The sequence below is a fragment of the Pseudorca crassidens genome, chromosome 9 (assembly GCF_039906515.1).
Source record: "Pseudorca crassidens isolate mPseCra1 chromosome 9, mPseCra1.hap1, whole genome shotgun sequence".
Lineage (NCBI taxonomy): Eukaryota > Metazoa > Chordata > Mammalia > Artiodactyla > Delphinidae > Pseudorca > Pseudorca crassidens.
Window position 1 is genome coordinate 29,869,903 of NC_090304.1, and position 27,079 is coordinate 29,896,981.

Consider the following 27,079-nt stretch of genomic DNA (forward strand, 5'->3'; position numbering starts at 1 on the left):
CCTAATTCTTCAAGACAGTTGTTAATATTTACTTTATCATTTGGAAATGAAATAGTTATAGAAAGTTCAAGTAAGGTAAAACTGGAGTTTTATCTACCGAAAAAGTAAAGACACCGATGAAAGTGAAAAGCAGTAATATAATGGACAAACACAGAAAGGAAGCTACCATATTACTTTATAACCTGATGAAATCCTTTTTCTTACATTTGAAGAAATGAGCATTTTTATACTCTAGAATGATGCTTACTAAATTATCATTGACTAAAGATTACTATTTGGAAATGACCTTTAGCTCTTTTCCTCTATAGTATAATTTTTGTGTATTAACAGTATGTTGGAGCTGTTCTAATTTAATTCAAGAAACAAATTTTGAGCACTGAGAACACAGAGGTGAATAAGACATCATTTCTGTCTTTGAGTTGCTCATACTCCAGAGTAGAGATGGTGCAAAGCATGAGAGGAAATCAATAAATCTAAAAATAGTAACAAGAATTTTAATATGAATATTTAAGAACAATGGACAAACACGTGCATGCTAATAACATGCAAACATATGTATAGCTCTTCTGTCAAATACCTGGTCCTGATATTCTCACAATTCTAGTGAAGGCTGGAATATTAAACAGAGTTTTATTGATATTATTTTAATAGCCCCCCTGTTTTAGCTTCCTTGCTTCTGTCCTTTGCCCCTTGAGAGTACTCTCAACACAGTAGCCAGAGTGATGCTTTTAAAACATGTCAGACAATGTCATTCATTCCTGGGCTCAAAATTCTGCAATGACTTCCCATTCCACTCAGAATAAAAGCCAAAGCTCTTTCAACTACCTACAAAGCTCTGCCTGATCTGTGATCTGAGTACCACCACCCTCCCTCTCACCTATTAGCTTTCTGACATCATCTCTCACTCTTAACTAACTCTTATTTGCTCATTATCTACTTCCCACATAGACTTTCTTGCTTTTCCTTGAACACAGTGGGCATGTGTGGCCTAACCCTCATGCCTTTGCCCTTCCCTGGCTGCTCCTCTGCCTCAGTGCTCATTTTCTCAGATCTATCCTGTGCTAATTTCTCACCTCCTCTGAGTCTTTGCTCAAATGTCCCATTCTTAACAAAACCCTCTTTACCCTACAGAAAATCGCACCTAGCTTTGTCTACGTTCCCCCACATTCTCAATCCCCTTTGTTTTGTTCTGGTAGTTTTCCAGGGCACGTATCACATTTCTCACATAGACAATTTACTTATTATATTTATTATGTGTTCTGCCCTGCTAGGATTAACTTCCATGGGGGCAGGGCTCTTTGTCTGATTTTTTCACTGATTTAGCCCAAGCACAGAGAAAAGTGCCTGGCACATTGTAGGTATTCAACAAATATATGTTGAACAAATGAACAAATGACCATGTTTCTAGAATGATATTTCAAGAAAATATTTCCAGAGTATTTTACTATTTTGAGAAATCTGATAAGCTCTTTAAAAATACATCTTTCATTTTCTGACAATTATCTTGCTAAATAATTCCACTTGGTTTTTATTATTTTTCAAGTTTGGAACACATCAGCAGATTAATAGGGTTGCCCATCATCTACTTTCTCACTCAGGTATCCTTTCACTCATATCTCTCTAACCATACCAAGAACACTTGGAAAATTGAAAGAATAGGAAGGAGGCTGGGAGGCCAGTCAGGCTAGAATGGAGTAAAATGGAGGTAGGCACAGAGCAGAGTGACATGATCTAATTTGTTTTTAAAAAAGGATAACTTGTCCTGGTGCTGAAACTGACTACAAAAATATTATAATGGCAGAAGGAGGGAGACCGGTTAGAAGGGAAAAATCCAAGAGATGATGGTGGCTTGATCTAGGGTGGTATTGCTAAGGTGGTAAATAGGGGCCAGATTTTGTGTATATTTTGAAGGTACAGCTAATGGGATTTCTAGACAAAATTGTATTGCATATGAAAAAGACAGAATACTCTTTTTTTTAATTAAAAAAGTATTTTATTTTATTTTGCCTGAGCAAATAGAAAAATACAATTGCCCTTAACAGATGGTTGGATTCAGGGAAAAGCAGGTTTTAAGGGGAAGATCAAGAGCTTTGTTTGGATGTGTTAGATTTGAGATTTCTATTAGCCAGCCAAGTGGAAACGTTAACTAACTAACTGGATGAATATGTCTAGAGATAAAAATATGAGAGTCATCAATGAGTAGATAGTTTTTAAAGCTCTGAGACTGAATAAGATTACTGAGGGAGTGAGTATAAATAGAGAAGAGGCCTGTAGAATGATTCCCAGAGAAGCACAAATATAATGGGAAGATGAGAAGGAACTTGTAAAGGAGTTTGATAAGAAGTTAACAGCTCAGGGAGAAGAAAAACTAAAGAATCCAAATAAAATAGTTTGAAGGAGGAGGAAGTGGGCAACTACATCACATTATGCTGACAGTTTAAGTAAGATAAGAAATGAGAATTCACCATGGAATTTGGTAATGTGGATATCATTGGTGTTTGTGACAGGAGGAGTTTTGGTAGAGTTGGAAGGTAGAGCAGGTGAAAGCTTTTCTTGGGTAAATCCAAGAAAGAATGGAAGGAGGAGTTCAAAACAGTGAATCTAGACAGATGATGGAATAACTACAACAGAGAAGTGAACACACCAATCACATATTTGTACTTGAATGTTAGCTGGGTGACTGACTCCAAACTAATAAAAACAGAAGATGCAATTGCTATAGTAACAACAATTAGATTTATTTAAATAATTAAACATTATTTTCTCACTTATGATCATGAAGATGAGGTGACTGACACATAAAGTAAATTGCCCAAAGTCAGATAGTTAATGGGAGGAAAAAAACTGAAGGTAGTCTTGTCTTCCAAAGAGACATTTACCTTTAGGTTAAAAAAACAAAATCATCCACAATCTATATGAGTATCTGGATGCCATGGTGGGGGAAAAACTTATGGTTCAGATGGATATAGAAATTTAATATCCAGATGTCATTATTTATATGAGCAAAGTTATTTTAAAAATACCTTTTCTTATTCTCTATAATTATTTTGCTTGCCTTTAAAGAATTCTAGTAATATTAATATTCAAAGTTTTAGTCTGGTTTTAATTATTACTATCTACATTATTTAACCGGTAAGGAAAATACTTTGTCTCCTAATCTAAAATAGTCAGAAGCACAGAATAGAATGGTGGTTGCCAGGTGCTGTGGGGAAAGGGAATTAGGGAGGTATTAGGCAAAGGGTACAAAGTGTCAGTTATACAAGGTAAATAAATCCTAGAGATCTACTGTACAGCATAGATTCTACAGTGAACAATACTGCTTTCTATATTTTAAAGTCTGCTAAGAGGGTAGATCTTATGTTAAGTATTCTTATCACACAAATAATAATAATAAAAAGGATGAGAATAAACTTTTAGAGGTAATGAATATGTTTATGGCATAGATTGTGGTGATGGTTTCATGGATGTATACTTATCTCCAAATTCATCAAGTTGTATACATTAAATATGTACAGCTTTTTAAATGTCATTCATACCTCAATAAAGTGGTTTATAAAAAAATACTTTGTGTCATAAAATCGGGTACAAAGAAGTACTCTTCACTTATAATGTGCTCCATTTTGTATATTTACATTCATTGCATTTGATAACATAAGTATAAATTTTAAGCCACTTTAAAAAAAACTATATTCATGATATCAGATGTGGTTCCTTAAGGTGAGAAATTTAGATTGTTATTAGGGGTATAATAAGAAATAAAGACTAATTTTGTTTTCCACTTGAATTTCTTCCATATTGGTAGATAACTTTGAAATTCCAAGCTTAGACTAGCTCTTATTCTATTTTTCCTCATGATGCGTATACTGCTACTTTAATAAGGGGAGAAAAATGGGTCAAGTCCTGTTAGATATTCAGAGTGTGGGTGGAAATCCTTTGACGAGCTTTCTGGGGATGCCTCTAACATGGGAATTGCTGTTGAGATTCCAGGAGAAAAAGATAAAATTCTGTCAGTAGCGATATCTCTTACAAATAAACCCTTTCACACCCACTAAAAAGAAGGTTAGAAAGGTGCCTGAAACCTAGCAATTAACCAATATTGCTGCAAAGTTTTAGTGCAGAAAATCCTACGCTGAGCCTACACACTGCACACAATATGTTCCTTTTAATATACTTGCTGATATGAAAAATAATTCTCCAAGATATAAAATAAGTAAGGGCGTTAATACAAAAAGCATTTTCTGAATTATTCTATGTATCCTGATATCTTTAATTATTACTTGATAATTTAATGTCATATAATTAGCTTTTGTTTCTTTAAAATATATGATTATTTTTATTTATAGGAGTTTGACATTTTAAATCTGAATTTTTCAGTTTCAGTAAAAGGAAAACAGACTAGCATTAGTAGAGAATGGAATAAAGTTTCTTATAATATATAGTATCTAAAGATCTTTTCATAATGGGAATATGTATATTCCCATATAGGTTCCTTTGGTGTGCAGGACCCTCAAGTAGAAATAGATGATAACTGGTTTTTGTACAGTAAAAGCTGGTAATAAGGGTTCTGAGTTCATTGGAAAGTATACTATATCTAATCAGAGTTGATTTCCTAATATTTCTGTGAGAAGTTCTGTATTTAGTGAAGAGTTGAGTCTGCAGTTAGCCCCTTAATTCTCTCTGGAACCTAAATCTAGACTAACAACATTATTTCAAACAGTGGTTTGGAGATTTAAAAGGGTTCTATTTACATTGTGAAAATGGAAAGCAAGATAAACTCAGCAAATTGCGTCAAATTTCTTCTTCTACACATTTGATGCAGAAAATGGAAAATTATCATCCATTCATTTATACATTCATCCATATGACCTTAATCCATATCTACTACAGAATTTTGAAGAAACAAAGTCAGGTAAGACACAGTCATGCTTGAAGGAGCGTACAGTATATGGAAGTAAACCAACAGAATAGTGTGTTAAGAGCTTGGATAAAGATTGCACAGGGTGTGATGGGGGAAGAGAAGAAGGATAATAAATCAAACTGGGAGAGTCACTGATGACTTCCTAAAGAACATGGCACTTAGTGGGGTAAATAATGCTCCAGTTAGATGAACAGCATGTAGACATAGAGAGTGGTAGGACAAAACATGATGAGTTTATTATGTAAAAGTAGTTTAATACTTCATGGAGGGTATGAGGAGACTGGGGTGGAGTCATAGGTAATAAATCTAGAGAAAGGACAGAGGCCAAATCCTTAATGGCCTCCTGTGGTAAGCCAAAAAGTTTAACTTTATCTGGAAAGCTATGTTTCATCATTGAAAAACTATAAGAATTTTACCATGGAATAAAGCCTGCTGTATAGAAGTATTGCTTGAACAGCTCACTTAACTTGATCAGTGATATCTTATTATTACAAACATTTTACTTGTCCTATGAAATGTCCATAATATGTCCTAAATAATGGGTATCCTTCCTTCTCATAAATATTTATAGTAATGGTATTTTATTTAAATAACATAGTTCTTCTATGTTATAGAAGCTTATTTCTACAATATCTAAGAGTCCTGACACTCACTACTCTGTATTGTAAATACCTGTTTAATATCTATAATTTCTGGTAAAGTAGAAAGAGATTATATTGCTCTTTTTACCCAGCTATATCTCAGAATGCAGTTTAATATCTGCCCCAAAATAGTTTCTTGAAATGTACTAAATGAGTAACAAACAATACTTACAGTGAAAATAAAAACAGATATTCTAAAAATAAATTAAATTTGGGTTTAGAATACATTTGATATTCTCCCTTCCAGGAGATTTATCTACCTGATCTCGTTAGTGGTTTACCTATCTATTAGATTGAGCTGTCTCTTGTGGTACAGAGGCACAGAGCCCTTATCCTGGGCTTCTGAGCATTCCCCACCCCCAGCCTATTTCCCTATATACAGCAGGCTCTAAAATGAATGTTGAATTGTGCATTAAATTTAGATTGTATTCTCTTAGGAAACAAGAATAAAATACTAAAGTAGATAATCCAATCCAGCAGCTGTTTGTTTCAGTTTTACTTTAAATATCAGGCAAAAGTGGGGGTGTAAAGAACAGGAGGATTATATGTGTAATTATAGCAAGTATTTTGATTTAATTAGTTTAGTAAGTTAGAGAAAATACAACTATTGTTTTCATTCTTTTAATAACCCAGAAGCCCAAGCATAAAGGATTTTACTAAAAATTTCTCATATGTAATAAAATATGTCTCTAAATATGTATTGCTTACACAAGATAAAATAAAATGAAGGCTTTCTAGGTATAGTCATTCTTGTGCTGAACAAGCTGCTATTCTTATCCTGGTACCATATGGTTATGTTCAAATGACGTAGGCAATAAAAATGGATTATCTTAAGTTTGTGAAGAGGTAATTCATTTTCTCATAGTTATGATAATATGAAACACCATTTGCATTTCAATATACATGTTGACTTCCATGAATCAGTTTTATAAACTTTAAATTAAATATTCTAACTGAAGAAATAAATCTATAACACTACTTGGGAATGGGTGTAGAGGTGTTAATTATTATACAGGTCTACATAAGTCTATAGTTTGTATAGTCAGAAAGCAAAAACCAAAGAGTTTATCTGAAATAAACATTTGTAGACTCTGTCTACTTATGTCAGTAATAAGCTAAATAATAAATAAGAAGACCTTAAATCTACAGAAAATGAAGACAACTCAAGAATCAGCCTTCCAGAATTTTCAGGTTTCAGAACAAGAAGTGCTAAAAATTAAATATGGAAAAACTTCAACCTTCTTTAATGAGGAAAAAGTAGCTTCCGGGAAGCCAGCAACATATGAATACAGAAGGAGAAAGCCAAAGAATGGGAGACACATAGGCAAAATTTTCTGATTGGTTGATGACATTCAAAAAATATTAGTTATTTTGGCCTGAAGCCAAGAGTTGATGGTGAAATCAAAACTTATAAAAAGTAAGTCTGGGTGGGAGGGGGAGGAAGACAATGATACAGTTCATTGGAGTAGTGCTTGGATGTAGTTTTCAGTATTTACACTGACAGAGGTAGTCTTCAGTATTTACACTGACAATGGGAAAGAGAGCCCGTAATAAAAGGCAAATGTCAGAACACTTTGCAATGTGAAGGAAGTTGGATGCAGTGTTCCACACCTTAAATCTTAAACTGACTCGGATATGTGCATGTTAAGGAATCAAGCAGATAAAGACAGGAAATAAAAGCCAATCATCCTGGTATACACCAATGAAACTTCTCAGACACTTAGAGTTATGATGATAATAATTAGCATAATCATATATTATCTTATATAATCATCATTATAACAAAGCAACTATAGCTAGTATTAATTAATTTTATGCTAAACAATTTAATTAAATAATTTAGTCCTCATAACACAGCATGAGATACGTATGAATAGGAACTCATTTTACAGATGAGAATAAAAACTCTGACAGGTTAAGTCACACATCTAAAATCCTACAGCTAAAAGAGGCAGAATTAAGACTCCAAACCAAGACTGTTTGATTCCAAAATCTAGACTGCTTCTCCAACAGTGTGGATGGATATTTGTCTTAAGTCAGATCTGGATGAGTCCAAAGGGGAAGGATCCAGCTAGAGACAAAGAAGGTTCTTTGTGAGTCTGCAAAGTTTCTGGCAAGAAAAAAAATAGCACATCCAAGTATGGAAAATGAAAAAACTTTAATAAAGAGACTATTTACAAACATATGACTAGGTTAAGGAGAGGCAAAAAGGGATGTGAGAAGTACCCTGAAGCTAAGAGGTGAAGGAGCAAGGGCAAAGAGTGGTAAATGAAAGCCCAAAGAGTCAGAGCTGCATCTAGTAGGAGAGGCCTATGAACAATGAACTTTGAAGAGGAATGTGGCCACTGCTAAAACACATTCTGACCTTATCTTCTCTGTCCTCTGATTTCCTGCCAGTGTCACCCATTTGCTGAACCCAAGAAGAAGCCAGGAGATAAATGTTGTCGATAAATCCATAAAAGTCATCTTCCTGGGATCAGTGTAGACAAGGGCAGAGAGAGGTTCTAAAGACAAATGGAGACTATACAGCACACCTGGTAGGAATTCAGAAGAGTAAGGGTTGACTTAGAAAACTGAGAAAGGCAGTTCATTTGGTAAACCTGGGATAAGATACATTTTTGAGCCTGTTCATCATTCCTTCTCTAAGGTACTATCATAATCCCAAATCAGGAGAAAAGTTAAATAATTTTCATACACTATAAATGTTTTTTTAATGAGTTGATTAAAATGTTTTAATCACTTATCTAATATAAATCTAAATGTAAAAGATCTGAATCTAAAAGAAATCATAATTTTAAAAATCGAGATGCCGTTCATTTACCATAATGTTCACCCTTTTAAAGTGTACAATTCAGTGGTGTACACTGTAAATATTTTGAGTACAGACATCTCTTACTCTGAAACTCGATTCCACTCCCCAACCATGTGTCCTTTCTTCGTAATCAGTATCTATATTTCATATTCTGTTTCATTCATTGCAAGACAGGCAAAGTACAGTTTAAGAGATGCAGTTTTCAGGGGGTTCTAATTCTCTAGGCATATTGGGGTTTCCAGGCAACAGGATCCTAGAAAGTATAACTGTCATTCACACCACTGGTTTCTGTTTTGTTTGAACCATAAATAAACACTTGTTAACTTCCATATATATTCCAAGCAGAGCTAGGTTCTAGGGATATGAACATACATTAGACAAAGTTTCCGCCTTCAATGAACATTTAGTACACAGTGTGAACAAATATGTGGGATATAGCCATATAGGATAGGTAGTTTTCAAAAATTTTTGATCAAGATACATAGTCAGAAATATGGTTTAACTGCAATCCCATATACAAAAATACAATATATATGTGTATATATGTAAACATATATATTATTTCACTGGAAATGATACTTAATTTAACTTCCATTATGTAACATGATATTTCCTATTCTATTCCATTCCATTCCATTCCATAAAATGCTGATCAAGACCCCCAAAAAATGATTTCATGACTCACTAAAAGAATATGCTAGGGCTTCCCTGGTGGCGCAGTGGTTGAGAGTCTGCCTGCCGATGCAGAGGACACGGGTTCATGCCCCGGTCCGGGAAGATCCCACATGCCGCGGAGCAGCTGGGCCCGTGAGCCATGGCCACCGAGCCTGCGTGTCCGGAGGCTGTGCTCCGCAACGGGAGAGGCCACAACAGTGAGAGGCCCGCGTACCACAAAACAAAACAAAACAAAACAAAAAAGAACAAAAAAAACCCCATAATCGACACTGTAGAAAACCAAATCTGTAACACATGGAATAAGTCTGAAGAGATCTCCTATAATACTGAGGCAAAGTAAAAGTAGCAGAAAACACTAAGAAAGGAAATAAAAGACATGTGGGACAGATAACACTCCAACCAACAAATCATAAGTGCTCACAGGTTAAAAAAACCGAAAAAAAAGAGTAGAGGGTAACTAACACAAAAACTCCTTTGTAGAGAAAAGACCTGATGCATAGGCCAAAATTACTCACAGAGTACATGGAAAATTGATAAAAAGAGATTAATTAGTAATATTTCTTAGTGAAATTTATGAATGTCAAAAATATTCAAAGAAATATATCTAGTAAGCATCCAGCCTAATAGTGGGAGGAAGGAGTGAGAAACAGATTATCTAGGAAAGGAAAAAATAAACTGGGTTGACCTCAGACTTCTCCACAATACTACATGTCAGAAAAAAAAGAGTAATATCTATTCAATTCCCAAACTGCCATCCTAAATCAACTGTTGCCCATGTAAGAAAGCATTAGAAACACAGTGTTGGGTAGACAAAGGCATAGATATTCCCCTTTTGCATATTTATAGAAAAACTAAGATGTAATCAATTGGTAGAGAAATGAGCCTACATAAAGAACTTGAAAGGGGACTTACAGTGTTATAAAAAGGCTATGGGGTACATTGAAATGAATTAAATCAGTTTAAGTATGATTACTTTAGATATTACTGCCAAACAATGCAAATGTTAACTAATAATTATAATAGTAGATATTAATGTCTAAAAGCCAAAATCATATTTTAAAAGCCAAGAAGTGGGAAAAGAGAGGGAAATAAAAATTCAGGAAATAAGTTCTCACTTTACATGGGATGGTTAATCAAAAAATATTTCTTTCTGCATACTTAACAGTAAAAAATATTTAAGTACTTTTAATCTTAAAAAATATTAACATCAGCCAGTAGTAAATTAAAAAAAAATTTTTAATTTCATCAAAATTGCTAGAGAAAAGGCAAAAACAAATACGTATATGTGGATAATGGACAAAAGAAAATTTAAACGCCAAAGATAATTTCAATAAAACACAAAAATAGAAAATATAAAACAAGATGACATAGAAAGAGTAAGCATATCCTGATTTAATTACCCTTTACAAAAAACAGATTTGTTTACACAAAGGAAATATATCTGGTATTTGTTTATAGGAAGTACATCTAAAATAACACAGCACAGAAAGACTTAAAACAGCAGTAATATGGATAAGGATAAGACTATATTAGAATTAGAATTCTAATAAATTAAGTTATAATTACATAAAGGAAATATTCTGCAACCAATAAAACTATTCTTTAAGGTAATTTAATGAAATAAGAATGTGCTGATAATGTATAAATAGAATCAAATTTTGTAAACTATATATGTGTATATGTATGAATGTATATATATATGTGTACATATATATATACACATATATATATAACCAAAAAGATTAGGAAGAAGTTTATCAAACTATTAATTTTGGTGGTGGTGGTCTATGAATAATTTAAATTTTCTTCTCAGCACTTTTCTGTACTTTATCATTTTAATTAAGAAAAAATATTAGTCAGAAACATAAATACTGTAATCAATGGAAAAATATATCATCATCAATGAAAAATATAACAAGACATCAATTCTTTCTAAATTAGCTATGTATTTAATACAATTGATCAAAATGGTTTTTAAACTTGGCCAAGATATTCCAACATTTTAGAAGTATAAAAAAGTAAAAATATCCAAAAAGTTCAAACAAGAAATAGTACATAAAATATAATGAAATATTGGCAATTAAAAAGATGGAATGGGGAACCCTCTTGCACCGTTGGTGGGAATGTAAATTGATACAGCCACTATAGAGAACAGATGGCGGTTCCTTAAAAAACTAAAAATACAACTACCATAGGACCCAGCAATCCCACTACTGGGCATATACCCTGAGAAAACCATAATTCAAAGAGTCATGTACCACAATGGTCATTGCAGCGCTATTTACAATAGCCAGGACATGGAAGCAACCTAAGTGTCCATGAACAGATGAATGGATAAAGAAGATGTGGCACATATATACAATGGAATATTACTCAGCCATAAAAAGAAATGAAATTGAGTTATTTGTAGTGAGGTGGATGGACCTAGAGACTGTCATACAGAGTGAAGTAAGTCAGAAAGAGAAAAACAAATACCGTATGCTAACACATATATATGGAATCTAAAAGAAAAAAAAATGGTTCTGAAGAACCTAGGGGCAGGACAGGAATAAACATGCAGATGTAGAGAATGGACTTGAGGACACAGGGAGGAAGAAGGGTAAGTTGGGACAAAGTGAGAGAGTGGCATGGACATATACATGCTACCAAATGTAAAATAGATAGCTAGTGGGAAGCAGCCACATAGCACAGGGAGATCAGCTCAGTGCTTTGTGACCGCCTAGAGGGGTGGGATAGGGAGGGTGGGAGGGAGACGAAAGAGGGAGGAGATATGGGGATATATGTATATGTAATGGCTGATTCACGTTGTTATAAAGCAGAAACTAACACACCATTGTAGAGCAACTAGACTCCAATAAAGATGTTAAAAAAAAAAAAGATGGAATGAAATACACAAAATCATTACTACTGATTAAGGTGGTGGAATGGTAAGTGAGTTTCATTTTTTTCTATATACTTTTCTGTGTATTATAAGTTTACCCCAATGAGAATATCTACTTTTATAAACTATTGATAGTAACAGCTTATTATATTTTTATAATCTGCTTTACCTACAGTTAAATGATTGAATCAATTATAATTTTCATATTTTCTTTATACATGTCTATATTCTCTAAACTCAGTGTATGGAGCACATATTATCCCTAAATTCAGAAAACAAAAAATTGTTAAAAAAAATTGTCTTGCAATATCCATCTTCCACTGTGGTAAAAGTCAGCCAACACCCCACTGCTCCAATTTTAATGTGTTTCCTCTTGTACAGTCTTCAGAGGCAATAGGGAAAAGTTTCAGTTTTCAAACAACAGGTGACCTGACATGTCATCTTTTCTGAAAGAGCTAAAATGGGTTAGCCTAAAATTCAGCTTTCCCATGAACTGCTTAGTTTTCTGTGAAAATGTTAGTTTCTATTTTTGACTTAGTTTTGACAGAGTGAAGAACATGGGATTTTTCAGGAGAAGCACAGGCTACTCTTTGACAACAACAAAATAAATAAATAAATGAAAGAAATTACTATATTTTCTCAAAAGATGTAAACGTTGAAATGACAAAATGCTTCCTTTTTGCACACTTTATTGCAAGTTGTAATTACATATGTATTTTTTTATTACTGAATCACGTGTTCAACTTTACTGTGCAATGAAAAACAGTTTTAAAATAAAAACCAAAGACAAATAATGAACAATGTTATTGATGATCTTCTTAAGAATACATATGTAATCCTAGATATCAGTTACAAGATTACATATGTATTTTTCTTTTTCTTTTTTTTGCAGTACGCGGGCCTCTCACTGTTGTGGCCTCTCCCGTTTTGGAGCACAGGCTCCAGACGCGCAGGCTCAGCGGCCATGGCTCACGGGCCCAGCTGCTCCGCGGCATGTGGGATCTTCCCGGACCGGGGAACGAACCCATGTCCCCTGCATCGGCAGGCGGACTCTCAACCACTGCGCCACCAGGGAAGCCCTACATATGTATTTTTAAGAAGATAATCAATTTATCTAATTTGTCAATCCTTCCAACAAACCATCCATCCATCCATTTATCCATTATCCCCAGAAATAATCCGTAGCCCAAATTTGTGTTTATCTTTGTCATGTATATTTTTATACTATAACTATACATGTACATATTTATAATAATATATAGCATTACTTGTCTTTTTCTAATTTACATACATATGCAGAGATGCGTCATATAATCTCTAGGTTTGTTTTTTTTTTTTTGCAGTACACGGGCCTCTCACCGCTGCGGCCTTTCCCACTGTGGAGCACAGGCTCCAGACGCGCAGGCCCAGTGGCCATGGCTCACGGGCCCGGCAGCTCCGCGGCACGTGGGACCCCCCCAGACTGAGGCACGAACCCGCGTCCCCCACATCAGCAGGCGGACTCTCAAGCACTGCGCCACCAGGGAAGCCCTAGGTTTGTTTCTTTTAACCATTGGTTTCCCTTTCTCCATACTTCCCCCCACCATTAATTCCTTCTTTCTCAAGTTCTCCATGATTGTATATACAAACAATGCATATACAATTTTTTTAACATTAAAAGATATCCATGAAAAATAAGTATCATTTCCCCCATGTGCTCACTTTCAAAACTGTTACGTCTTCCCAGTTTGATAAGTAAAAAGTATTATACCATTATTATTTTAATTTCATTTCCCCCCTCACTGCTACTTATGTGGAGCGTCTTTTCACACATTGATCTTCTATTATTGACCCTTCTATCCTTTACCCACTTTTCAAATTGGAATTTGTTGTCTTATCAAGTTTGAGAGAACTCTTCCTATATGATAAATATTGATGGGGTTCAGGAAAAGCTACCTCAAAATATGGCAACTTGGCATAGTGAATATTTTTAAACTGAAGGAATTTGAGAAATGGCACATGTAGGTCATAAGCTCTTCATGTGAGAGATGCCTGCCTAAACCCAAAAAAGCTTCCTTATCTCTGAAAATGAAGGGACGAGAGGAATCTAAATAAATGGGACTTGCTAAATTTTGCCCACATTACTATCATTAGCTCATACCCTTTGTCCTATCATATTTTTCTGTAACTTTCCACTCTTCATCAAATCTAATATAAAAATGCTCCAGTTTTACTGTTATCTTTGGGTCTTCATTTCCTCATGAAGTCTCATGAGTCATGTAAAACTTAAATAAATTTATATGCTTTTCTCTTATCAATCTGCCTTTTGTTACAGGGATCCCAGTTGAGAACTTAGAAAAAATGTATTTTTCCTCTTCTATAATATCATTCCTTTTCCTATCCTCCATATTACTAATATATCTTCTCTAAGTTAACTGTTTGGAAATTTTACCATACGATTTTTGCCATATATTTTTAAAATTTTTATATAAATAGATATTTCTGTTATTTATTTTTATAGATTTATGATTTCAAGTCTCAACTAAGACAGTTTCTTACCTTTAGATTGTATATATAATCTCCTCAATTTTCTAATAGGACTTTTATTTTCAATTTTTTCATACATTTTTACTCTATCTGGAAATTACTTTTGAATCTGATTTAAAATAGGGGTCCATTTTATTTTCTTCAAGTTTGATATGCATTGTACCAACACCATTTATTTAATAATGCACTATTTTCTCAATGAATTAAAACACCTTTATCTTCTATTAAATTCTTTTATGTAGTAGAATCTATATCTAGATTCTCTGCTCCACTAACCTACTTGCCTATTCTTATGCCAGTATAATATTGATTTCACTACAGTGACTTTATAGTGTGATCTGACATCTGGTAAGGCAAGTTTCCTCTCAATTTTTTCTTTTTCCCAAAAGACCTTGTCACTCTTCCCCCCATATCTACTCAACATTATATTACCTAAGTTAAAAAAAACACACATCAGTTAAGGTGAAATCAATTAATATACTTCCTGGAATTACAATAAATACATATATGAATTTGGGGAGAACTGGCCTTCTTTTATAATAGTAATTTGTTTTACCCCCAAACACATATGCTTTCTCTTTTGTTCAGGTCTTTTACGTCCTTCAATAGAATTATATAGGTTTATTTTTATTTGGAAATGTGTCTTTCTTGCTAAATTTATAACTATTTTATAAAGTTTTAGGTGCTTTTAAGAATGGAATACTTTTTTCCCACTTCCCTTTCTAGGTATTTACTACTTGAGTAGATTTTTAAATTTTTATCTAACCATTTTGTATCATCTTATTAATTTTACAAGTCCTTTTGGGTTTTTAAGTATTCAGTCAAATCATTATTTAAAAAAAGACTATTTTAACCTTTCTTTAGTTTTTTAATTACATCTGCCAGACCTTCCAAAAATACTGATTAAAATATATATAGAAGTTAATCCATATTTACAACCTGATTTTTGACTAGATTGTTATAGTATTTCACCTTTTGAGAAAATAACTGCTATTTGTCCTTGGTTAATAGGATATTTTACGTTTAAGTAGTTGACTTATATTTCCATTTAACTTAGAGATTTTAATAAGAACAGCTAGCTGATCATTGTGATGCTTATCAACCTATCATTGATTGACTATCTGATATGGAGCCATCCTTGTATTCTTGAATTAAACCCTATTAGGCCATAGGTATTATTCTTTTATTATCCTTTTAACTAAATGAAGGGTGAATTAGATATGCTAGTATTGCATTTTGAATTCTGCATTTATATACTTCAGTGAGGTTGGACTTTTTCTCTTTTTCCTTTTATACTATCTCTAGCAGAATTAGGTATTAATGCTGGATTCAATATAAAATGAATTTTAAGAGCTTTCTTTATTTACCATGGTCAGGGCTAGCATAAAAGGCAACGCTCTTTCCTATTTTCTTTTAATTTATTTATTTATTTTTGGCTGCGTTGGGTCTTCTTTGCTTCTTTGCTTTGTGCGCAGGCTTTCTCTAGTTGCGGCAGGTGGGGGCTACTCTTCATGGCAGTGTGCACGCTTTTCAGTGTGGTGGCAGAGCACAGGCTCTAGGCACGTGGGCTTCAGTAGTTGTGGCATGCCAACTCAGTAGTTGTGGCTCGCGGGCTCTACAGCGCAGGCTCAGTAGTTGTGGCACATGGGTTTAGTTGCTCCGCGGCATGTGGGATCTTCCCAGACCAGGGATCGAACCCACATCCCCTGCATTAGCAGGCGGATTCTTAAGCATTGCACCACCAGGAAAGTCCCTTTCCTATTCTTTATAAAAGCTAGATAACAATTGCAAATCTGATCACTGTACATTCTTCTATGTACTTTAGTTACCTTTCTAATCTCTTTTATGGTAATAACCTATTAAAGTTTTATAATTATTGAGTCAATTTTAATAATTTATATTTTGCTAGGACATCATTCATTTATCTAGGTTTCACATGTTGCCACAGAATTACAGTAGTATCATCTTATAATTTACCTTGTGTCTCTGGTTGGTCTTCTCTCTCAAACTTAAGCATATATTTTTGCTCTCTTTTTCCTTTAACAATCAGTGTGAAAAAGGATTTTGCTATTTTCAAAGAATGCAAAGAATGATCTCTTGGGATTTCTTTCTCCTTTTTTTCTTTTTTTTTGTTTTTTTGTTTTTCAGTTTCTTTGATTCCAGCTTTTATCTGTATTAATTACCTCTTCCTCCTTTATTTTATCTTATTGTTCTTTAATTAAGTTATTAGGTTAGGCAAAGGAATTATTTTGTCGATGAACTAAATATATCTCAGTAAGATTTGAGACAAGATAGTATAATTTAATAAAATGAGATTATTGGGTGATGGGTGAAATTCATCCCATCTCTATTAAGACATGTATACCTTTAATATGTGTAGCTAATAGTTTCCACATATGTAAGCTGAAGAGAATACAGAGCCTCAAGATTCCTGTTAGGTAAAAAATTACGCCTGATAAAATTGATAATTTTAAGCTCCATTTAAGAAACTAGGGTGTTTGAAAGAATAAGAGACCTTGGGAATCACTGCCTTTAGAAACAATAATATCTAAGAAAATTCAGGTTGTCTATGATAGTGAAATATAATGGAGACCTATACTCATTCTATAAATGTTCAGGTCATAATCAAGTGAACTCCTAAGAAGTTTCACAAATATGAATGCCCTAGTACAAGACCTTCTTAAAGAAGGTGCATCTAAGTTACGTTGCTTAAAATGACAGAAAGATTAAAAAAAAAAGAAAAAACTACTCTGGAACTAAACCACATCTTCATATTTTCTTAGAAATAAAGAACCTGGGGTCAAATGGGTTTCCAGGGACTCCATAAACACTGTGATCTTGCAGACAAAAATCTAGGTATATTTATTTACACTTTTATTGGGATACTTAATCACATTGATGGATTTGCAGAGTCTGGGACCTGAGAGAGGATGAAAAAGACTACTCTAGATTAGTAATCCAACTTTCTACCTTTAGTCTGTGATTAAACTTTTCTATAGTCATACTTTTGCTACTTCACCAAAGAGATCTTTTCTTTGTTGGATAGTCAAGTCAAACTTTACCTCTAAAATTCTCATCTATTTTGTTGATTTCAGTCTCTGGAGCTTCACATAGTAGAACAATTCCCCATTACAGAAAATAGCCCTTTACATATTTGGAGATAGCCATCTTAATTCCAAGATATTTTTCTTTTTCAGGCTGGTGTGTTCTAAACAACATAGCACATGGACATAACTCATTAATTCAAAATTTTTTCTCTAAAGGAAGATGCTTTCACAACTCATGAAGACAATAACTTTATATTTTTTAAAAGTTCTCTAGTAAATGCTCACTAATTCTGATAAATGGATAGAGTGCTCTACATTTACTTATGAATTTCAGAAAGATTTCAAAGAAAGCAATTGCATTATTGTTTCATGAATTCTACAGAATTCTACAGAATTTTTACATATGTATTTACTCCACTAAATTCTGAGAAACTGTAACTCATAAAGTACTTTAAAAATGTTTTTAAAGTATGGGTTACTTGTCAAAATACTATTCATGGATGGATTTCAACACATTTTCAAATTTTAACCAAAAATAAGTTTTTGTATTTATACTTACTTACAAAGGATAAATGCAGTAACATCATTATTTTGAGTGATTCTAAAAATATCATTTACATCAATTCTTTCTGGATAAAAAGGGAGGAAATACTTAGTGGAGTGACGTATAGTATCATACAAGGGAGAACAAATTCCAAGATGGTAAACTAAGCTCCATAAAACATAGCAACAAAATTAAGTAACTATACAAGTGTATTACTTACGGGTACAATTCTGAAAGCTGTTCAGCTATTGCATAAGCTGTTGGGTCTCTGTCTAAGGCATACAGAGTAATATCTGACTCCTTCTGTAGAATGGCTCTTGTGTGTCCTCCTGAACCAAATGTCATATCTAGAAAAAACTAGCCAACACAGAAAAAGAAAATTACCACTTAGCATGAGCAAAGTTTATTCTTGCCAGCTACCTTATTTCTAGACACACATAATGCTTTTCAGAGCTGATACCAAATAGAAAAACAAATTACTTTTTTTTTTTTTTTTTTTGCCTAGAGTTCAATTTGTTGTACATGAGGTCTGGATCAATTATGAGTGATCAGTCCAAAAGAATTTGTCAGAGTAACAGCAAAATGATAATCTTTGTCACAGGCTGGCCAATTCAAGGCAAATTTGCATTTCCCTCCATAAGTTCAAACTAGCCACAGTGTTGTGCTACTAGCTTTTTACTGCTTTCAAGCACCTGACTAAAAATGATATTTCCAACAATTTCTCATCATTTGGAGACAGCTTACAATTGGTGTGGCTCACTTTATCTCAAGTTCTCTAAATGCTTTATATTAAACATAAAAATATTCAAGAATACAGAGAGAGCGAGAGAGCGAGAGAGAGAGCGAGAGAGCGAGCGAGCGAGAGAGAGAGAGAGAAAGAGATTATACCTAACAGTAGTCATAGGACAAATATTTAATTAACAAATCAGACCTGAAAAAGCCCAGGGCTTAAGTCAAAACACCTGGGATAAATTATAGCCTTGCCACCAAGTAGCTACATAGCTTTGGAAAAGTCATTTAAAATTCCAGGGTTTTTAGATTTCTCCAGAGTTTAAAAAGAAAAAGAAGGTCTAGAAGAATATACCCCAATACCTGCCTAATTGGTAAGGTGACATATAATTTCTCATCTAAACCAAAACACTTTTGGTAGTAAAAGATTTGCCAGGATAACAGGATACAAGGTATGGGAGTACATATGTTTAAATGCTTGGATCATTGAAGATACACAATGAAGTTAATTGGATCTGAATCTATTTCTTAGCTATTTTATTTGGCCACACTTAAGAAAACAATGCTGGCCCACTTAAAAAAAAAAAAAAAGCCAGCTGGCTGTTGGGCAAGAAACTAGACCTGGACCATAAGAAACGTAAATGTAAACAAGGTAGTTGATTGTAGTTGGTTTGGAAGTCAAGACACTCAGCACATCCTCTCAAAGTTACGCTCTTAGTTTAATGTGCTCTCTGAATAAGCCTCACTGGTATGATGAAAATAAAAACAATTATTCCAATAATACTGAATATTGTGACAAATAACATACACAATAAGTCAGACTGTTAAAAATATTTAAACATATAACTTTTTAAAAGTTCATGTGTACATTGCACAAAGGAAATTCCTGTAATGGATGTGAACATTTCCCTGCCCTGAATGTTACAACTTATTTCAGGGAGAGTGGTCAGAGACAAGGCACAATTATGCTTTGATTTTTTTTTTTTTTTGACTATAAGCTACCATGCTGAGTCCTGTCCTCTGATCATGTACTCAGAAAAGTTAGCCTACTATTCAAAGAATAATATGGAGGAAATCTTCTGATCAAAATTGAGAAGAGGAGGGATGTAAAATATAAGATGTAAATGTGGTTAAAAAAAATCGTACAAGCACTGCTTCTTAACATAAATTTTTTAGTATAACTTAACCTTGCACTTCTATCACTGTCAGCACAAAAGGTATGGCTACATATATTTTTCATCTTTTTAAACAGTAACTTTAAAACAACACTTAAAGTCTTATTATTGGAATGGCTGTTAGGAGTACATATTTAATCTCAAGATTGAATAATTTCCTCTCCCAGTCTGTATACTTACTTTATGCATCTATGAGGGTAAAAATCTTCTACCATAGCTTGCCTCAGTTTTAAAATTGCTAGAGGTTTAGCATGACTTAAACAAAGAACTTTTCCAGGCAAAAGTATATACCACTTTCTTATTATGCCCCAATATCAAGTCTTATATAGCCCTGGATTTAAACTAAGAATATATCAAATAAAATAATTTGCATATGATTACCTTATCCCAAGCCAGGAAAGTCCCAATCAATATTTAAAAAGAAAAATCCTTATGATTAAAAATATTCTGGAAAATGTGAGATGATTATAATTTACATGATTATTTTTTTAATATATCATGATTATGCCCTTGGAGATGTACTGACAATCAAGGAAGTTTCCACAGGAAAAAAATAATCTATTATTACCAGTCAAGTGTAAAACAAAGCAAAAAGTGGGAGACAAATGGGATTTATGAAACTAGAACTGAACCCCACAATATATCCTGGGTTAATAGGTGATTGGAGCCATCGACTTCCATTTTTAAAATTCTAATGGGGCTTCCCTGGTGGCGCAGTGGTTGAGAGTCCGCCTGCCGATGCAGGGTACACGGGTTCATGCCCCGGTCGGAAGATCCCACATGCCGCGGAGCGGCTAGGCCCGTAAGCCATGGCCGCTGAGCCTGCGCGTCCGAAGCCTGTGCTCCGCAACGGGAGAGGCCACAACAGTGAGAGGCCCGCGTACCGCAAAACAAAACAAAACAAAACAAAAAAATTCTAATGTACACTGTCCATCAAATATAGTAAGTGACATCTAGGCCTTGTGAGTCACCCAGCACTACAATTGAAAAAGGAGCCAATTAGTTTTTCCACTCTCCTGGATCACTAACTTGACATAAGACCACATTTTTTAATTTGTAAAACTTGATAATAAAATAAGGTGACTGGATGATTTTTTTGCTTAACAAATGCACAAGAACAACATAACTCAATGTTTCAAAATAATCCTTTTATGAATCTCAACTATGTATATATGCAAATGTTTATCTTATGCTCCAAACATATATGGAATTCTTTCTTTGAAATTACCTGATATAATTTATCTAAAAAGCCTAACCCATATGATACCAAGAGTTTTTTCTGGTAATTTCTCTCATCACCTTTATAACCCTGGCCAAATCATTTTAACTCTCTGAGATTCAACTGCTTTATCTAAGAAATGGGGATAAAATGTACCCTTGTTTACCTCAGATATTTATAAAGGTTATCTTATTTCTTCCTTAAAACAATGAAGTAGGTGTTAGTAAATTTTACATACACAGAAACTAAAATTACACTAAGCTAGTAAATGGCAAATGTAAGAATTGAATACAGGTGTACCTGGTTCTAAAACCCGTGTTCTTTCTCCCACTGACTCTGCATTAAGTCAACAGAGTCTATATCTGCACACTGCTTTATGACTTTCCAAGCATTAATGTTTTCCTACTTGGTCTAACAAATACTCTGTAACAGAGTATGGAAAAGTGGCATTATCCCCATTTTTACAAATAAAAAACTCAGGTTCAGAAAGATAATGTGACTTAAGATCATATTAATAGTAAGTGAGGGAAAGAGAATTCTAAACAAGGTCTCACCAACTCTGAATTCTGTGATTTTTCTGAAAAAAAAATAAAGAAGGGAGGGAGGGAGGGAGTGAAACAATAAATAAGAAAAAATAGGGATGGTATAAGAAAGAATCATGGCAGAGATGGCTTTACAAAAATTATACAACAAAAGTTTAGTGTTTCATAGATGACCCATTCCCACTGGAATTAAGGCTCTTGAAAAGCCATCTTTCTGTATCTTTATCTCTCTCTCTTTCTCCCTCTTCCTCTCTCTCTGTTCCTCTTCTCCTGTTTCAAGAAGATGCCTAGGTATCTAGAGCTATAGAATGTACGTTCTTTGAGGATTTTTGTATTTATGAAAGAAAAAACTTTCTATCTTTCCTATCATTTGAAGACAACCACTTTTGCTTGTTTGTTTGTTTTTTGTTTGTTTTTGCGGTACGCGGGCCCCTGACTGTTGTGGCCTCTCCCGTTGCGGAGCACAGGCTCCGGACGCGCAGGCTCAGCGGCCATGGCTCACGGGCCCAGCCGCTCCGCGGCATGTGGGATCTTCCCGGACCGGGGCACGAATCCGTGTCCCCTGCATCGGCAGGCAGACTCTCAACCACTGCGCCACCAGGGAAGCCCAACAACCACTTTTGTATCTTTTAGTTACAAACAAAAACACAGTTCAGAAAGAGATAATGCTAGTTACCCTGGGTAGGCGGTTTCTTTAAGGAAAAGAGATGAGAGACTTCTTTGAAATTGAGTAGAGGAGAGACGGAGAAGATGAACAAATTCCAGAAAGGCGCAGGACCAATAAAGTGACTGACAGGTGGTAAGATCTCAGAGCAGCTGGCTAGATGATGGACTGAAGGGGAAGGACCCTCAATCACAGGCTTCCCAATGTTACCAGAGATTTCCATGCCTCTCTATGGCATGGAAGAAGCAGAACCTTTGGTCCCAGAGGGTCTACAAAGGTTAAAACAAAAGGCATCTTAGGAGAAATTAAATGTGACATGAGGTGAGTAAGAAGGTGCAGGGTCTCTGCATAGCTCTGGATGGTGTGCGGAGTCTGGGGGATAAGTGAAATTGATGGCTTCTCAGCACAGGGAGACTGGGGATCAAAATCAAAATGAAGGTGATTTAAAGAAAATAAAAACTAGCATTTGAGGCAGAGGATTCATCACGATAATTCTCCAACACTGCCTCCAATTCAATATGGTAGCATCAGTGCACAGTAGTAGGTGTTTAGTGTATATTTAATGATGTGATATGAAAAAAGAGCTCAGTCTCCCAATGTAACTATGATAAAGATTGCAACACTCATTTGTGCATATGAATTCAAGATGTAAGACTCATTATGATAGGATCACATAAAATAGTCACAAGATGCCCAACTTCTAAGTCATTTAACGTCAGTGTATTCCTAATATTAGCAGTTGATTCATTAATGAACAGAACTTTTTCAAAACATTAATAATGATCTGTAATTATATAACTCTATAGCACCATGTTTTTATTTGCTGATCAGTCTCCTTTACATTTGAAATAAGAAAATGAACATTTCTTATCTTATGTTAGCTCTTTTAATCAAATACAACTAAATGACATTTTATCCCATGGTCTTCTAAATATCATAGAAAAGATTAGATTTTACTTTTCACCATGATGAGTCACACTTGAAGAGTTGAGCTATAGCTGTGGATCTGATATGGACATGGTACAGACACAGAATTTCAGAGCTCAGAGGGACATAACAGACTATTCCACCTCCTCATTTTACTTATGAGGAGACCAAGGCCCAAGAAGGTAGCTGGTAGCTAGTTGAGGGCAAAGCTAGTATTAAAACTCAGATCCTGTGCTCTTTCCACTTCATCTCATAATACTCCCCCACTGAAATTATATAATCACCCTGAAATAAAAACAATCGTTCTTTGGAAAAGCATTTTCTTAATATGAAGATATATACAAGTGGGAATTCTGCACCTTAAGCCTCCAACACAGTTAAAAACAACCACTGTTGTACCATTTTAATTTTAAGACTTTATGATGATAAATCTGTAGAATTAAATTCCAAAGACAATTATGTTTTATATGTGGCCTGAAAAAAGTGTCTGCCCATTATGTGTAATAGCAACTGGTGAAGACCGACTTCTTGACAGGTTACAGTTTTCAAATTGATCTTGAAATTAAAAACAAAAAATTAAAACACCTAAAATCATAGACTCATGGGTGATTAAAGCTAGAAGGCCAATAGAAGTAATCCAAATTTAATTCTGTCATTATATACCACTCTGTCTTTCTAGATTATATCTATATCCCTTTTATACTTCTCAAATGTGATATCCTTTAAGACAGCTAAGGCTGCTCTCTGAAGTGGGGAGACTGACAGAAATCCAGGGATTTGCCCAAGATCACCCTGCATAGACTAGATATTTAAATGATTTGTTTTTCCCAATACAAGACCTCTAACCATTGAAATTTTCACACTGGAACAACACTGTTAAAATTGGACAGGAAAACATTTTTGGCCATGAACACTATGAGGGCATATCTTCCAATTACATTTTTCTAATGTTGATTAGTCATTTCCAATCTGTGCAAGATTTTTTTTTTTTTTTTTTTTTTTGTGGTACGCGGGCCTCTCACTGTTGTGGCCTCTCCCACTGCGGAGCACAGGCTCCAGACATGCAGGCCCAGTGGCCACGGCTCACAGGCCCAGCCGCTTCGCGGCACGTGGGATCCCCCCCGGACCGGGGCGTGAACCCGCGTCCCCCTGCATCAGCAGGCGGACTCTCAACCACTGCGCCACCAGGAAGCCCATGTGCAAAAGTTCTCATCTGAATTTGGAAACAATATGGCCTTATTTCACTTTAAAATTTCTTCCTATGAATATTTTCTTTTCTGGCAATTATTAATTTTGAATTTTTCGAATGAAAGTTCCTTTGAAAGAATTTTAGTTAAACTTCACCTATTTGTAACTAGCTTCATTTTGAAATACTGAAATGTCTTAGGCATATACTTAACTTTCTAGAGTTTTTTCAGGAGGTAATTAAATTAAAATGCATGGCATTAATTAATAACCTGTATATTTACAGAACATCCAATATAGATAAGGCCATAGAAGGTAATACAAAGATAATAAGTTATGAGCCTTCCAGTTTGGTGAGAGAATTTAGACATTCACACAAATAATTATTAGTAAAAAGAAATCAACAATATAAGAAAGGTGTATATAATATTTTACAAGGAGTAAAAAAATATTAATTTTAATCAGTAGTGAGATGAATGAAATTGAAGTAGGTTACAATTCAGCTGGGCCTTGAAGGCTGGGCAGAACTCAGAGCTCACCCTTTCTTCTCACCCTCCATATTTTCTAAATCAAATTCGTTACCAAGTCCAGTTGATTTTACCATACAAATATATCTTAAATCTTTCCACTCACTTTTTCAATTCAGGCCCCCATATTTCTTTGCTTTATTACTGCAGTCGCATCACAACTCATATCCATACCTCTAATCTCACTTCTAATTCTTCTCGCTACACCGTTAACAGGATATCCTTTCTAAAATAAAATTGTAGCATGTGAAATTCCTACTTAAACAGTCTCACAGGCTTTCCAAAACTACATGATAGAGTCCAAACTTCTAGGCAAAATGGACAATCTTCTTCATATTCTGGCCCCCTCATTTCTTTCCAACATGATCTCTCACTACTCCCAGACATGAATTTTACGACATATTCTCTAACTATACAGAAGTATGTGCAATAATCAAACATGCCAAGCTGCCTCATGCCTTCTCTCCCATTTTTCCTTGTTCCATCTCTCTCAAATTTTATTCCCAAACAATTACGAGAATCCTAATATGTCCACAGCTCTATTCCAAGAGTTAGAAATACAATAGCAGGCCGAAATAGACATGGGTCCTGGTCTCATGTAGTTTTCAGCCTGGAAGCCTGAGTATCTCTAACATACTGTCCTTTCTTTTTAGAATAACCTCTGAAAGATGCCCTAAACATTTGTGTCCCTGGTGCCAAACAATTAATAACGCACAGAATATAACCAATAAATATCTGCTGGATAAATAAAAACAAGGAGAATTAGAACTTAAAAAAGGCACAGACAGAGGAAAGGATATGTCAGATATAAGGAAAGCAAGTTTGATTGGAATCCAGGATTTATTAAAAGAAGAGGGTGGAAAGGATAAAAAGGGAGAAGAGAGAAACAGAAAAATGAACAACTTTCATGTATGTTCCAGATACTGTTTTAATTTTTGCAGTATGTACCCTCTCTTAATCCTTGTAGTAGCAATGTAAGATAGACAAACTAGGAGCTCATGCAGGAAAGGTAGTGTAAAATCAAACTGCAGCAGTCCTAAATGGCTAGGGTAAGTAATTTACACCATATTTGTTAGACACTGGACAGCTTTGAAGACTTCCTTTTTTAACATACAAAAAATAATTTATTCCCATGGATGTGGGGAAGGGGAAGGGTAAGCTGTGACAAAGTGAGAGAGTGGCATGGACATATATACACTACCAAACATAAACTAGATAGCTAGTGGGAAGCAGCCACATAACATAGGGAGATCAGCTTGGTGGTTTGTGACCACCTAGAGGGGTGGGATAGGGAGGGTGGGAGGGAGGGAGACGCAAGAGGGAAGACATATGAGAACATATGTATATGTATAACTGATTCACTTTGTTATAAAGCAGAAACTAACACACCATTGTAAAGCAATTATACTCCAATAAAGATGTTAAAAAATAATAATAATAAATAAATAATAATAATAATTTAACTGCCAACAGTACTAGATGGATGGTACAGTGTGAGAATATAGTGGTGACCTGGTGTAGAGCACCCAGGTAAGAGGACATAAAAGCTTGAACTGGCAATAGGAATGGAGAGTGATAACAAATGTATGCACGTTTATTTCATGCTTATTTTATGCAAAACGTGGTGCTAAACATTTTATCTGTATTATTCATTCATTTTATAAAGAGGCATAAATATACACACATACACATTTAGTTAATTGAACGTGATTCTCAAAACCACACTCTGAGCCAAGTTACTATTATTATTATAATACTATTTTACAGAAGAGAAAGGGGAGGTTTAGAGAGGGCTAGGTAAGTTGTCTGAGGCACAGCTAATGAATGATGAAACCTGATTTCAAAAAGAATTCTCTCTCCTGAACCTGTACTACTAATTTGCTTTTTTTATAGAGGTAAAATAGTAACTAGATGTGGTGAGTGGAGAAGTAAGAAAAATTGTTTAAATGATCACAAAGCATGCTATCTAGGTAACTAAGAGGATAACAGACACCATTTATTATGCAATTACGTGCCAGTGCTAACTATGCCACACACTTTAAAAACTTGATCTAGTTTAATTCTTAC

General features: G+C 34.6%; 1 protein-coding gene across 12 annotated transcripts in view; it reads right to left on the minus strand.

The window, feature by feature from the left end:
• Window positions 1–27,079, minus strand: part of METTL15 (methyltransferase 15, mitochondrial 12S rRNA N4-cytidine) — a 382,575-nt gene that overhangs the window by 276,369 nt on the left and 79,127 nt on the right. For all 12 annotated transcript variants that reach the window (XR_010946103.1, XM_067749556.1, XM_067749558.1 and 9 more), the window contains one exon: window positions 18,265–18,401. Coding sequence is in view for 11 of the 12 variants with exons in the window: in XM_067749556.1 (XP_067605657.1) it covers window positions 18,265–18,401 (137 nt within the window). In the remaining variant the exon portion in view is untranslated. The remainder of the gene's footprint in view (window positions 1–18,264; window positions 18,402–27,079) is intronic.